This window comes from Crinia signifera, chromosome 2 (genome assembly GCF_055691185.1).
Source record: "Crinia signifera chromosome 2, ASM5569118v1, whole genome shotgun sequence".
In the NCBI taxonomy this organism is placed as follows: Eukaryota; Metazoa; Chordata; class Amphibia; order Anura; family Myobatrachidae; genus Crinia; species Crinia signifera.
This window is the reverse complement of record NC_139218.1, coordinates 371,884,084-371,898,146: the sequence shown is the minus strand read 5'-3', so window position 1 is coordinate 371,898,146 and position 14,063 is coordinate 371,884,084. Positions and strand designations below refer to the sequence as shown.

General features: G+C 44.8%; 1 protein-coding gene across 3 annotated transcripts in view; it reads left to right on the top strand.

Moving 5' to 3' along the window:
• Positions 1-14,063, top strand: part of DYNC2H1 (dynein cytoplasmic 2 heavy chain 1) — a 324,861-nt gene that overhangs the window by 23,824 nt on the left and 286,974 nt on the right. For all 3 annotated transcript variants that reach the window (XM_083170072.1, XM_083170071.1, XM_083170070.1), the window contains exons 6-14: positions 5,063-5,295; positions 6,052-6,186; positions 6,267-6,380; positions 7,326-7,437; positions 9,019-9,143; positions 12,259-12,434; positions 12,721-12,916; positions 13,267-13,362; positions 13,488-13,643. In XM_083170072.1, the coding sequence (XP_083026198.1) occupies positions 5,063-5,295; positions 6,052-6,186; positions 6,267-6,380; positions 7,326-7,437; positions 9,019-9,143; positions 12,259-12,434; positions 12,721-12,916; positions 13,267-13,362; positions 13,488-13,643 (1,343 nt within the window). The remainder of the gene's footprint in view (positions 1-5,062; positions 5,296-6,051; positions 6,187-6,266; positions 6,381-7,325; positions 7,438-9,018; positions 9,144-12,258; positions 12,435-12,720; positions 12,917-13,266; positions 13,363-13,487; positions 13,644-14,063) is intronic.

Below are 14,063 nucleotides of genomic sequence, written 5' to 3'. Positions count from 1 at the left end.
CTGGTGAACTCAGGTGAAGCAATCTTGAAATGCCTGCCAGTGCCAATGCCTCTGCTCTGCTTAGTCTGCTGTTGATGTGTAGTCACCAGACCTCCCTCAGGGCTTCCAGATTCAGAAGAATCTAGATCTGCACGTGACACAGCAGCAGCAGCAGCAGCAGCACAAGCAGCCAATTAGAAGAAAATATCTCAGCTGCCAAAGGGGGCAGTGCTGAGCTCAAGCAATGCAATGTGCATTGTATTGTATGTAATGCTAAGCGAAACCGATCCGGATCACCATTTTGGGATCGGCGGCTCGCTCGTTCTTTTGATGGATCCGTTCAAAAGAACCGGATCGTTCGCGAACGACACATCTCTACACCAGTGTGCGGTGAAATTTGAGCTTTTAGTTCCACTGTATAAAGATGTTAAATAATATTTTGTATTCCCCACAGGTTAACCCTGTGATAATACTTTGTATAGGCTTACTCACAAATAGGGTAGAGCTGGGTGATGACAAAAATGATTACCTACAGCAGGCATGTCCAACGTTGGCCCTCCAGATGTTGTGAAACAACACATCCCAGCATGCTTTGCCACAGTTTTGCTATTAGAGAATGCTAAAACTATTGCAAAGCATGCTGGGATGTGTAGTTTCAAAACATCTGGAGGGCCAACGTTGGACATGCCTGACCTACAGTATCTCCTAGTTTTTATTTCTCTTGTTACACCAGGGTGGGTGGGGTTCATGGTAAAGGGGGCGGGGGGGGGCAGGGGAGAATTGCAGTTGGAGGCTGTTCATATCCTTTATTTTGTGTAATTGTATTTTCTTGAAATGTTGACAAATAAGATAAATGTATTGGTTATTCTTGAAGGGAGGACAGTGTTTTCCTCTTTTCTTGTTTGCAGCACAAGTGGGTTCCCAGTTTGTGCTAAGGGAGAATTCAACACATTTCATCTTGTTTGGGAATTCCGCAGAGTGATGTCAAACCTGGTCCTCCAGTTCCCCCAACAGTGCACGTTTTCCTGGTGACCCAGCAGGTGCACTCATTATTCAGACACATTTTAAAAGATCCACAGGTGGAGCTAATTATTTCATTTATGATTCTGTGTGGAGACCTGGAAAATGTGCACTGTTGGGGTACTTGAGGATCAGGGTTGGTAATCACTGGCTTATGCATACCTCCCAACATGACCCTCTCCAGGAGGGCACAACGCTCTGCTCCTGCACTTTCTTCCTGATGCATGATTGCCTTCATCTGTAATTGATAAGAAAGGTGCTTCAACACAGGTGATGGCAATCCTACATTACCAGGGAAGTGCAGGAACAGAGCAATGTGTCCCTCCTGGAGAGGGTCGCATGGGAGGTATGGCTTATGGGATCCTCCACCACTGTGACTGCTTGTCAGGGGCCTACTTTTAAGCAAACCGGATACTATGGCAGTGATGGCTAACATGGACACTCCAGCTGTTGTTGAACTACACATCCCAGCATTCCCTGCATCAGTTTTAGCATGGGCAAATAGTAAAACTGTAGCAGGGCATACTGGGATGTGTAGTTCAACAACAGCTGGAGTGTCAAGGCTAGCCATCACTGTTCTATGGTGTTCTCTACCAGAAAAACCGATATGTCATATTTCTAAACACATTGAGGTAACTCAAGGCAGAAATGCTTCCAGCTACACTTCTTCCTCTCTACATGAAACCCTGTACTGGATGCTTTGCAGAACAACAAACTAACCAAAAGCTATAGGCGCACAAACACTTATGCGATATGAGCCATCGGACCGATAAATCGTAAGAAAAGTACCATATCGTATGTGTTTTACCTCCGAATCTGATCTGATGCGTTGTCCTGTGCCCATCGAATCGGTTCCAGAGTTCATGGCTGCCACAAGGATTTTTTAGTTTACAGGGATCGCGTACGATACACAGGGGTAGATTTATTATAGCTGCGCCTATCGCGCCGCTATAACAGTTCCTGCTTCGCCTCGAGGCGAAGCAGGAGGGGACACCGACAAGATCTATTAAGATCTTGCCGCCGGAGTGGTGGAGCCCTAACTCACCCCTCCGGCGATGTCCCTCATGGAGACAGCGCATCAGTTAATACTGATGCGCCGTCTCCTTCCCCCCCGGCCGGCTGACTGCGCATGCGCGGGATCTCGCTAGACTCGCGAGATCCCAGCGCAGCTCAGCGCCAGCAGCAGGGACAGTGCTGTCCCTGCTGTTAGGTATAGGGCATCGCCGCCTGCAGCTGGCGAAGTCGACAGCTGCAGGCGGCGGAACGGTCAGCGATGCTGACCGTTCATAAATCTGGCAGGAGGCAGGGGCGCAGTGCAAAATATCACCCCTGCGCTATGCCTCCTGCCCCACACCGCCGGCGTTAGAGTAAATGGGGTAGATTTATTATAGCGGCGCCTATCGCGCCGCTATAACAGTTCCTGCTTCGCCTCATTAGCGAGGCGAAGCAGGAGGGGACACCGACAAGATCTACTAAGATCTTGCCGCCGGAGTGGGGGAGCGCTAACTCCCCCCTCCGGCGATGTCCCCTCCAGCTGACAGCACGTCAGTTAACACTGACGCGCTGTCTGCTTCTCCCCGGCCGGCTGGACTGCGCATGCGCGGGATCTCGCTACTCACGCGAGATCCCAGCGCAGCTCAGAGCCAGCATCAGGGACAGCGCTGTCCCTGCTGTAGGCATATGGCATCGCCGTCTGCAGCTGTCGAAGTCGATAGCTGCAGGCGGCAGAACGGTCAGCGATGCTGACCGTTCATAAATTAGGCAGGAGGCAGGCGAGCACTACGAAATATCGTAGCTGCGCTATGCCTCCTGCCCCACACCGCCGCACGCTAGTCACCCGCTCAGCGGGTGTCATAGATAAGGGGAAGCGCTATCCCTTGCTTTAGCGCATGGGGATAGCGCATATGCCCCTTATCTCCACTTAATAAATCTACCCCAATGCTCGGCGGGTGTGATAGATCAGGGGAAGCGCTATCCCCTGCTATAACGCACGGGGATAGCGCAGATTCCCCTGATCGCTGAATAATAAATCTACCCCATAGTATGCAAAAGTGTATCATATACCAACATAATGGGGCAGATGTATGAATCTATCCATAACGTTTATTAAATAACGGGTCCCGCTTCTCCAGCATAATGTGGAGAAGCTGGCACGTGTTATGGGCAGATGTATGCTCCCCACCCCCAGTCGATAAGGAGAGCCGTTATGTTCAGCGTTTACGGCTCTCCTTATCGGCTCCCCTGCGCATGCGCACTCTCCCTCTCTCCCCCGGCCGGTTCTAATGGGCATGCGCGAGATCTCGCTAAAACCACGAGATCTCCAGCGCAGCATAAGCCAGAAGCAGGGCTAGCATTGTCCCCGCAGTGGGGGATAGGACAACGCTAGCCCTGGGCTGGCAAAGCGGCCGGGCGATTTAACGCCTGGGCGGCTGTTAATACATCGCCCCGGCCGCTAAACACTGGGGTGGGGGATTACAGGGGACAGCCCCGCCGAGCATAACTCGGGGGGCTGTCACTAGCGCACATTAGTAATACATTAGTAAAAACTTAAACCTCCCAGGTAACCAGCATTTCTGCACTTAACGTTGGTTCATACATATGCCCCATTGTGACCAAGCTAAGCAGCAACACAGCCCCATCGCCTGACATGGGTGTGGTGTACCCGGTAGGCAATGTCCAGGTCCACATGCACAAGGACCTCACGGTATAAAAGATGACTCAAGCAAAAAGTCGACATCTGAAATGGTAGACGTTGTGCTTTTTTTGGGTGTCTGTGTCGACACCTGAGCATATTGACCCTACCTTCACTCTCCTTGACTCAGCCCCAGTGCCTCGCTCCTGCTACACTTCATTGTTCCCAATCAGAGTCCACGTGGACAAACTGATCAATACATTTTCAAGAAATAGTGAAAAACTCATGTTGACCGTATATTATCGACCTAGACGTTGTCTGTCGGCCCTCCAGTTACCCCTGACATACACAGTTCAGACACGTCAAATGCCTATCTCCACTGTCTGACACAGAGGGTGACCTCTATAAAAATATTGAAATTATTCTGAGCTAGAATGTCTGACTGTTCCAATTTATGTTACATATATCTGATTTATTCCCTATTTAACACCAATGTCTGCATTCCGATTAAAATAACATGCAGTAGAAATCGTGGCCAGAGTAGAGTGTAAGCTTTTGTGCCACTGTACCCAGTTAGCCTACACATGTTGTCCTCTCCTTGGGGCAGATGTTTTAAGCCTGGAGAAGAGATAAAGTGAAAGGAGATATGGGGGCCAGATGTATCAAGCTTCAAAAAGTGATAAAATGGAGAGTGATAAACAGCCAGCCAATCAGCTCCTACCTGCCATGTTACAGGCTGGGTTCGAAAAATGACAGGTATTAGCTGATTGGCTGGTTGTTTATCACTCTCTACTTTATCACTTTTCAAAGCTTGATCCATCTGGCCCAAAGCACCAGCCAATCACCTCCCAACTGTCATATTTCAAACACAGGGGTAGATTTATTAAGCTCGGTGAAGTGATAAAGTGTCTGGTCTTTATCACCGCGCAATCAGCTCCTAGCTGTCAAACCAAGCCTGTAACTTCACAGTTAGGAGCTGATTGGCCGGTGATAAAGTACCAGCCACGTTATCACTTCACCGAGCGTAATAAATCTGCCCCACAGTTCATTGGCCGGTGCATTATCTCCTTTTACCTTATCTCCGCTTTATCTCCAGTCTATCTCTTCTCTAGGCTTAATACATCTGCCCCTTTATTTGATAAGCATTCTGCATCTGGACATTCATAATGCTGACAATTGGGAGTTTGGCAGTGTCTGCATTCTGGCAAAGGTAAAATACAACTCCTAAAGCATTGCATTGGTGTGGCCTGTACTATAAGCGTTCTGGTAAGGCGTCATGTGAACACCTAAACCGTCAACACCGCTACCGTGCTTTATGCTGCATTTGGTCTGTGTCCGTATACTGGCACCAGCATTCTGCTGCTGATCCACTATGGTAGTGTAACAAGTGTATTTATCCCTGGTGTTCTGCTACTCTTCTCTGTGTTTCAGGGTACGCACTGGGTCGTAGTGTTCAGAAGAACCTTGGTGGACTGAGTCTTTGGACAGACCCATTTCCCATAGTAAAGGATAGCCTGCGAGCGGGTATGACGGTCTGCGAGCAGTGGACGTCGGCTTGTGAGCACCTTACCGGCCAGCTTTGGCGGCGGTACACTCCGCACCCTTGGAAGAATGATAGATACTCCCCAGAACCTCTTCAAAAACTTGGGAAACGGCTGGAAGAGGTACTTTACTGTTGTATTGTGCGTACTTCCCTCTTCTGCCAGTGTCTACCTTCCTGTCTAAGTTGTTCTTTCACTGCCATCGGAGCAGGGACCGAAGTCTGTTCACTCCGAGTGAAGCAGAATTGGCCCCCTATATACATTGTCAGTTCAATGATCTTCAGCCACAATATTCTAGTGTTAAGGTGTGTAAACACTAGACAGTATATTACGTGATATGCACGATTACGACCATCGGAACAATATTTTAATGCATATCGGCTAGTGTGTACGCACTATGGGCCTGATTCAGGACCACTCGCTAAACAGCGGTCATTTGCTGCTTAGCAAGCGGCTTAACGCAGCCAGGCCGAACGCCCGCTCCCGCCCTGCCGCCGAATCATCTTGGTAACATGAGAGGAGACGTACGTGAGCACACCCCCTCGCATGTGACCGAAGGGGAGAGAAATCATTTGATGGTTGCAGTAATTCGATTATCACCCGACCTGCCAGTTTACAGCTGTGCAATCAGGTCTGAATGACCCCCTATATCGGTTACTATGCTCAGGTCCTTAGCAACCCCGTCTGTTGTCTGCACATGCAGCTCAGTCCTGACTATATTGTTAATGTCCGTATTCTCCTTGATGTGGCCTCCACATTGACCACATTTAATCGTTTGTGGCATCGTCTTATGTGTACGTAGCTTTTAAATAATTTAAAAAGTTGTAGTTTACTTTCAGTTTGACTATAAGTGGGACCTGGAAACACTTCTCATTGCAGGTGCTCACTATCCGGATGCTGCATGAAAAGCTGGCCCACTTCTTACCCTCCAGTGATGATCAGCACCAGCGATATGAGAAAGATTTTGAACCCTTTGCTGGATTGAATCCTGTTCACTACAACCCATATACAGAGGTAGCCAATGACTTCTGCCAGCGCGATGTCAGCTGACCAATAGCAGCCTTATGCTAATGAGGATCTATGTTCTTTTCCAGCCTCTATGGAGAGCTGCTGTCTCCCAGTATGAAAGAATCATTGAACCCGCAGAGGTGAAAATAGCAAGCAAGCTGAAATCCTACTTCTCTGAGATCCACGACAGCCCGCAGCAGGTAGACGGACGGGGCAGATGGCTTACTATGGGAGCAGGAATAGCCCTTAGTCGTGAACCCACTTGGGAAGATTTGTTATCTGGAATGAGATTGTTTAAATCAGACATGTCCAACGTTGGCCCTCCAGATGTTGTGAAACTACACATCCCAGCATGCTTTGCCACAGTTTTGCTATTAGAACATGCTAAAACTATTGCAAAGCATGCTGGGATGTGTAGTTTCACAACATCTGGAGGGCCAACGTTGGACATGCCTGGTTTAAATGAATCCAAGTGGGCTCAGTCTGTGCAATTCCACACATACCCTTACTGCCCTTCCACATGCAGCCTATCAGAAATGCTCTGTGCCTGTGTCTGATTGGCAGGGAGGTGTGATTGTAGGTGCATCTAGCCAGTTTTATAAAACTGAGCACACACCATAGCAGAACAGTCTCCTTTTTCATAAGGATCTTGCACTCTTCTCTCTATCCATCACACTATCCATGACACTGATGTTTAATGTACTTATAATTTTTCGAGTTTTTTTTCTGATAATTATCATAAAGAGGTTACAACATCAGTTGACTGAATCCCAGATAGATGTTTCGCTGACTGGCGATTTCTGTTTCTTAAATCAAGACACAACATGTTAAAAATCCTTAACTTACCGGTTCCGATCGTTTTGGGGTCTGGATTGACAAATCTGTTGCTTTTTGAAGGTTTGTTGTCTCAACCCGATGCAGAATAGTGGCCATTGGTTGATGTATAGGCTGCAGCCAACTACCTGCGTGCTTTGTGATGATTGACATTGAGAGGTTTTTTTTCATTTTCTGTCTCCTGGTCACATTAATATTCCTAAATCCCTGTGGCATGAATATGTGAATTAAAGCTCTGCTTTTTGACCATTTGTGTGTGTACAGTAATTGCTTTTTATTGTCAATAGTCATATACTTGTTTCCTATTTAAGCTTCTGCAAGCTTTTCAAAAACACAAGGAGCTTGTGAAACGGCCAAGTGTCCGGAAGCTGCTGATTCTAGAAAGGGAAACTCTGCTTGCAAGGCTCCAGGATTACATAAAAGGTAATGAAATATGTGTTGGATAAATCACCTGAAATATTTTACAGTCATGCAAACTATTTACTAAAGATTGGAAAGTGTGAAGCTGGGGGGGGGGGGGGGAGATGACAGTTTCCCATATTGTCCCTCTGGGAAACACAAACAATATTACTCGCGGAGCATATCCCAGCATTAATTACAACAATACTGTCATTTATTATATAGAAAAATTATTTTGAAGATCTATATATAGTGTGCTATTATGATAATAGTAAGTCGGACACTCTTACGTCTTGTTAATGATCAGTATAGTTTTATTACGGTTTGCTACCAATTGTAAAATTCTGTGGAGTAAGTTGAAGCTATAAAAAAAAGATGATAATAATAAAAGTAATTTTTAAAAGATGCAATCTTTCCAGTTGGCCACAAGATGGCAGCAAAGAGCAGTGGTTATTTATGCAGAATACTGTAGCTCCTATATAATAAAACTGGGTAAAGAAAGCATTTACCTCCAATGCCCAGCTACCAATAAGATAAAGACATGTGAGAAGACTTCTATGCAGAATTGCAGTAACTTTCTAGAGCAGGCATTCCCAACCACGGTCCTCAAGGCACACCAACAGTGCAGGTTTTAGTGATATCCAGGCTTCAGCACAGATGGTTTAATCAGAATCACTCATATACTAATTAAGTCATCTGGGTGTGCCTTGAGGACCGTGGTTGGGAATGTCTGCTCTAGACTCTAGTATTACTGTACAGAGATTCATTATATGTTCAGACAGGGCTGTATTAAGCCTTGTAGTGCCTGGGGGCACATATAATGGGGGGGGGGGGGGGGGCGGGGGGTGTTTACCTCCCAACATGACCAGTTCCAGGAGGGACAAAATGTTCAATCTGGCTGCCTGGTTCTGCACAAAGGGAGAGCCAGTGATGTCACTGTGCTACGGCGAATGGCAAATGGGGCGCCTGACAGAGTGACCCGGGGTACACTATGCCTTGCACCCCACCTTTTAATTTGGCTAGGTGTTCAGATATATATATTGCAACCTAGACCTGCTAGATCTGTAACCCATGTATTGTACTTTATACAGTACTCTGTATGGAGCAAGACACATTTCTACTCTCGCACTTGTAACACAAGCTGTCACTAACCCTTCCGTCATCATCATGATCTCTACGCAGACGCCTAGGCTGCCAGGGTGTGGCCAGGATTACACAGGGTGATGGCTTTTTTTCCAGTTTTTGAATCTTAAACTGTAACCAATTGCATAGATTATGTACACAAGCTAGCCCCTCTGCCTGCTGGGACACTGTATTCTATATGTGTCCTCTGAGCAGCAATGTGATCATTTAGCTATGCATTAAAGCAACATTGTAGTACTAGCAGCAGCAACAAAACCAGAATATGTAATTCATTGCTGGTGCTATCCTACTAGCCGTAGGAAAAGCTAAGGCAAAGACCATGCTGGCATTTGCCTGTACCAAAGGAGACATATAATATGAACAGATGAGGAGCAGTAAAACTAAAGCTGAGGTTTGTACAATTACATACTCAAATCAATTGAACTGTTGCTATTGTGTGAGTTGTAATTGTGTAATTTGCAGACATCCAGACGGACTATGAGATGCGCTGCCATGGCTCTCCCGGAGATTCCTCAGGACCCCTCGCAGGCAAGAACCTTCCTGAGGTTGTAAACAACATTGTGTGGGTTCGGCAGCTCCAGCTGAAGGTAGGAAACGTATGGGCTGAGCCCTGGAATCTCAGGCGTTGCTTCCATCATCGCTGACTCCTCATTGTATTCTGTATACACTGCATCGCTACTGCTTCCTCATATAGACAGAGACTTGGTATCTCAGGTGTATCTTTCGTCATCGCGAACTTATCATTGTATTCTGTACACACTGCATCGCTACTGCTTCCTCATATAGACCGAGACTTGGTATCTCAGGTGTAGCTTTCGTCATCGTGGACTTATCATTGTATTCTGTACACACTGCATCGCTACTGCTTCCTCATAGTATATTGTGTACACTTCATCACCACTGCTTCCTCCTGTACTCTGTCTACACTGCATCCTCTCTGCTTCCTCATAGCAGTCTGTATACACTGCATCATCATCATCACCACCACAGTAAGGAACAGTGGTGATGCAAACTGCATCACCACTGCTTCCTTGGTATACTTTGTATACACTGCATCGCTACTGCTTCCTCATATAGACCGAGATTTGGTATCTCAGGTGTAGCTTTCGTCATAGATGACTTATCATTGTATAATGTATACACTCATCGCTACTGCTTCTTTATAGTATTTTGTGTACACTTCATCATCACTGCTTCCTCCTGTACTCTCTTTTTGGAGGCACACTTTTAAATTATCAAAAATAATGTATAATGAATGAGTTAAAACTTAACTTTTAATTCCATTAAATCTAAAAAAATGTATGATAAATCTATAGAACCATATGAGGTATAATTATCATGTGAACAAAGAAATATATATGTATAATAAAGAATATTAACAATAACCACTGACATATATCATGCAACAGTTTATATATCAGTGGCAATAGGTGGTGTTATTTTTAAGGAAAGTAGGTAGCATACATATGCAATTTTAATCTTTAGATCCTTAAATAGGATAGCTGGTGACACATCCAGAGGTCAGTGTGTGACTGATCTGTATAGGAATAGTTTAAATAACTTTGAAAAGATATAATGCCCAATCACACAGGGCCCGTAGATATTAAATAGCCGTTGATTATAGAGAATATATATAATATTATTTTTGTTAATTGACGATATAATCAATCCGACAGGTATCCTCAAAAAGACGGGAAAAGTAAAAGTACAGTGGGTTTGAGATCAATTCTTTCTGCTGCCCGCCGTCTTCATGCAAATGAGCGGACGGAGGGTGAGAGAAGAAATTGATACACTGGTAGAAAAAAGCAAGTGTAAAGAGGACACTTCTGTCGTGGTGTTAGGTCAGCCCTGATACTAAAGCATTCTTCTCTCACCCTCCGTCCGCTCATTTGCATGAAGACGGCGGGCAGCAGAAAGAATTGATCTCAAACCCACTGTACTTTTACTTTTCCCGTCTTTTTGAGGATACCTGTCGGATTGATTATATCGTCAATTAACAAAAATAATATTATATATATTCTCTATAATCAACGGCTATTTAATATCTACGGGCCCTGTGTGATTGGGCATTATATCTTTTCAAAGTTATTTAAACTATTCCTATACAGATCAGTCACACACTGACCTCTGGATGTGTCACCAGCTATCCTATTTAAGGATCTAAAGATTAAAATTGCATATGTATGCTACCTACTTTCCTTAAAAATAACACCACCTATTGCCACTGATATATAAACTGTTGCATGATATATGTCAGTGGTTATTGTTAATATTCTTTATTATACATATATATTTCTTTGTTCACATGATAATTATACCTCATATGGTTCTATAGATTTATCATAATTTTTTTTAGATTTAATGGAATTAAAAGTTAAGTTTTAACTCATTCATTATACATTATTTTTGATAATTTAAAAGTGTGCCTCCAAAAAGGAATCCTTTCTGCGAACGGCTGCCACTCTCTGTGGACCACCGTTTCTCTTCTTTTTAAGTATACTAGTACTTGATTCCTGGGGGCACCTCCAACGCCATATAATTGTTGTACGTCATCAATTGTATTGTTTTTCTAGTTGGTTCTTAAAAACTGCTTTCTATTACCCTTTGTCCTGTGCATGATACCACTCCCATTCGTTCCTCCTGTACTCTGTCTACACTGCATCCTCACTGCTTCCTCATAGCAGTCTGTATATACTGCATCATCATCATCACCACCACCACCACCACCACCACAGTAAGGAACAGTATACACTGCATCGCTACTGCTTCCTCATAGTATTTTGTATACACTTCATCACCACTGCTTGCTACTGTATTCTGTGTACTGCATTGCTACTGCTTCCTCATTGTATTCTCTGGACACTGCCTTGTCACTGCTTCCTCATTGTATTCTCTGGACACTGCCTTGTCACTGCTTCCTCATTGTATTCTCTGGACACTGCCTTGTCACTGCTTCCTCATTGTATTCTGTGGACACTGCCTTATCGCTGCTCCCTCATTGTATTCTGTGTACAATGCCTCATTGCTGATTCCTCATTGTATTCTGTGTACACTTCCTCGTCACTGCTTCCTCATTGTATTCATTGGGCACTGCCTTATCGCTGCTTCCTCATTGTATTCTGTGGACACTGCCTTATCGCTGCTCCCTCATTGTATTTTTTGGACAATACCTCGTTGCTGCTTCCTCATTGTACTCTGTGGACACTTCCTCATTGTATTCTATGGACTCTGCCTCATCGCTGCTTTCTCATTGTATTCTGTGTACACTGCATCATCGCTGCTCCCTCATTGTATTCTGTGTACACTGCATCATCGCTGCTCCCTCATTGTATTCTGTATACACTGCCTCATCGCTGCTTCCTCAATGTATCCTGTGGATGCTGCTTCCTTATTGTATTCTGTGGACACTGCCTCATTGCTGATTCCTCATTGTATTCTGTGGACGCTGCTTCCTTATTGTATTCTGTGTACAATGCCTCATCGCTGCTTCCTCAATGTATTCTGTGGACGCTGCTTCCTTATTGTATTCTGTGTACAATGCCTCATCGCTGCTTCCTCAATGTATTCTGTGGACGCTGCTTCCTTATTGTATTCTGTGTACAATGCCTCATCGCTGCTTCCTCAATGTATTCTGTGGACGCTGCTTCCTTATTGTATTCTGTGTACACTGCCTCATCGCTGCTCCCTCATTGTATTCTGTAGGTGGAGGATTCCGTGAGGATCGCTGAGACCCTTCTGTCAGATCTGTCTGGATTTCAGTCCTTTCAAAAAGATGCTGGAGAACTTCTGGAGCAGTTCAGAGAATATGAACAAGAACAATTCAGTGACTGGTCACAAGAGATTCAGTCAGGACTATCCAATCCAGAATCAGGGTTCTGGTTGGTATTTTTTTTATTTATTTCAGTTTGCTTTAATTGTGTCGTATATCAGAGATAGACAAGCACATGACCTCTATAAGACAATAGAATCCCTTCCTGTGGCCACAGCTGGTTCTGTGTTCTGTCTTTTAAATCCTATTACTTTGCTGTAGTGATATGCAGTACTGGTATAAGGGAACCCGTTGTCAGCACAAATGACTATTGCTACTGTATATGTCTATGTAGCTGCTACTTCTGAATTCTGATGTCCTATCTACTACTTTGTGTCATTACGTTTCATTGACAGCATTCAACCAAACAGCCAGGTTATGGAACTGGACCACTCCAACGGAGAATTAAAAATCCACTATTCTGACCGCTTGGTAACTCTCCTACGAGAGGTCCGGCAGCTGTCAGCGCTCGGATTGGTCATTCCGGCCAAGATCCAACAAGCTGCCAAAACAGCGCAGAAATTCTACAAGCAGGCGGTGATTCTGAAGCAGGTATCTGAGTGTAATGCTGATATACTGTAGGATGTCATTTCTTACCCTCTCTTCTCAGCACTATGACCTCTCGTGTATGTACTGTCTCATTGTGATTGCAATATCTGGGTGGGTGAGGGAATGGTATTTGAACACCTATACAGCGTAAGATGTGACAACTCTACAGAGGTAGCAAATTCTTCTGATCCGTCACACTGTACTGTTTATCACAACTGCAGTCATGGTAACACTGAACCAAACCTGTGTATAGAGTAAGGTTCATATATATCGGTCCACTATTTATTCTGTTTGTCTGTCTGTCTGTGTCTTTTTTTTTTTTTATATATATAATATATTTACTGTTGTCTTAGGTTGCTCATTTCTACAACACAATAGACCAGCAGATGATTCAAAGCCAGAGGCCTATGATGTTAAAGTCTGCGCTGGCGTTTGAGCAAATCATTAAGGTAAGCTGCAGATGTACAGTCCTGCGAGGCTACTGATCTGTTTTATGCATAGTGTTCCTGTGTGTGTGATATTGCAATTGTCACATAACGTGGAGGAGTTTTATCGCAATCTTATTTTCTGCTAGAATTCTAGAGAGGGCGAAAAAGGTCAAAAAATGTCCATAAAGTGGGACAACCCTAAAGAGCTGCAAAGTTACATCGAAAAGCTCCAAAGTGCATCCGAGCAACTCTCTACTGAAAACCGGAAGCTTAGGAAGAAACACACGGACTTCTGTGATAAGGTACATGGGATGTATGGGGTGTTACTAGGCTACATAGTTAGAAGTAATGAATGAGTAGATGTCCATAGGAGGGCTTGTTTCTCCCTGTGTGGTCTCAGTATGTTGTTTCTCCCTTAGGCTGGGCTGGCAACATAAATCTTGGGGCGGGGTACACTGATATATCTGGGGGGTCCAATACCTCACCCCCTTGAGCAGAAATTTTTTAGTACACTGCATATCGAACGTGTTTTTTATTGGGTATTTGTGTATTTTCACGGAGCCACTGCTTCGTATGCAAATTGCATAGTCTCCAAATCGCATGCGATTTTCATACAATTTGCATGCGATGCAATATAGCACACCCCCGCTATCCACATCAGCCCGAAGCCTGGCGAGCGGACGCGGTACACATCCTTCCGACCTGTTCATACCCCCACTATC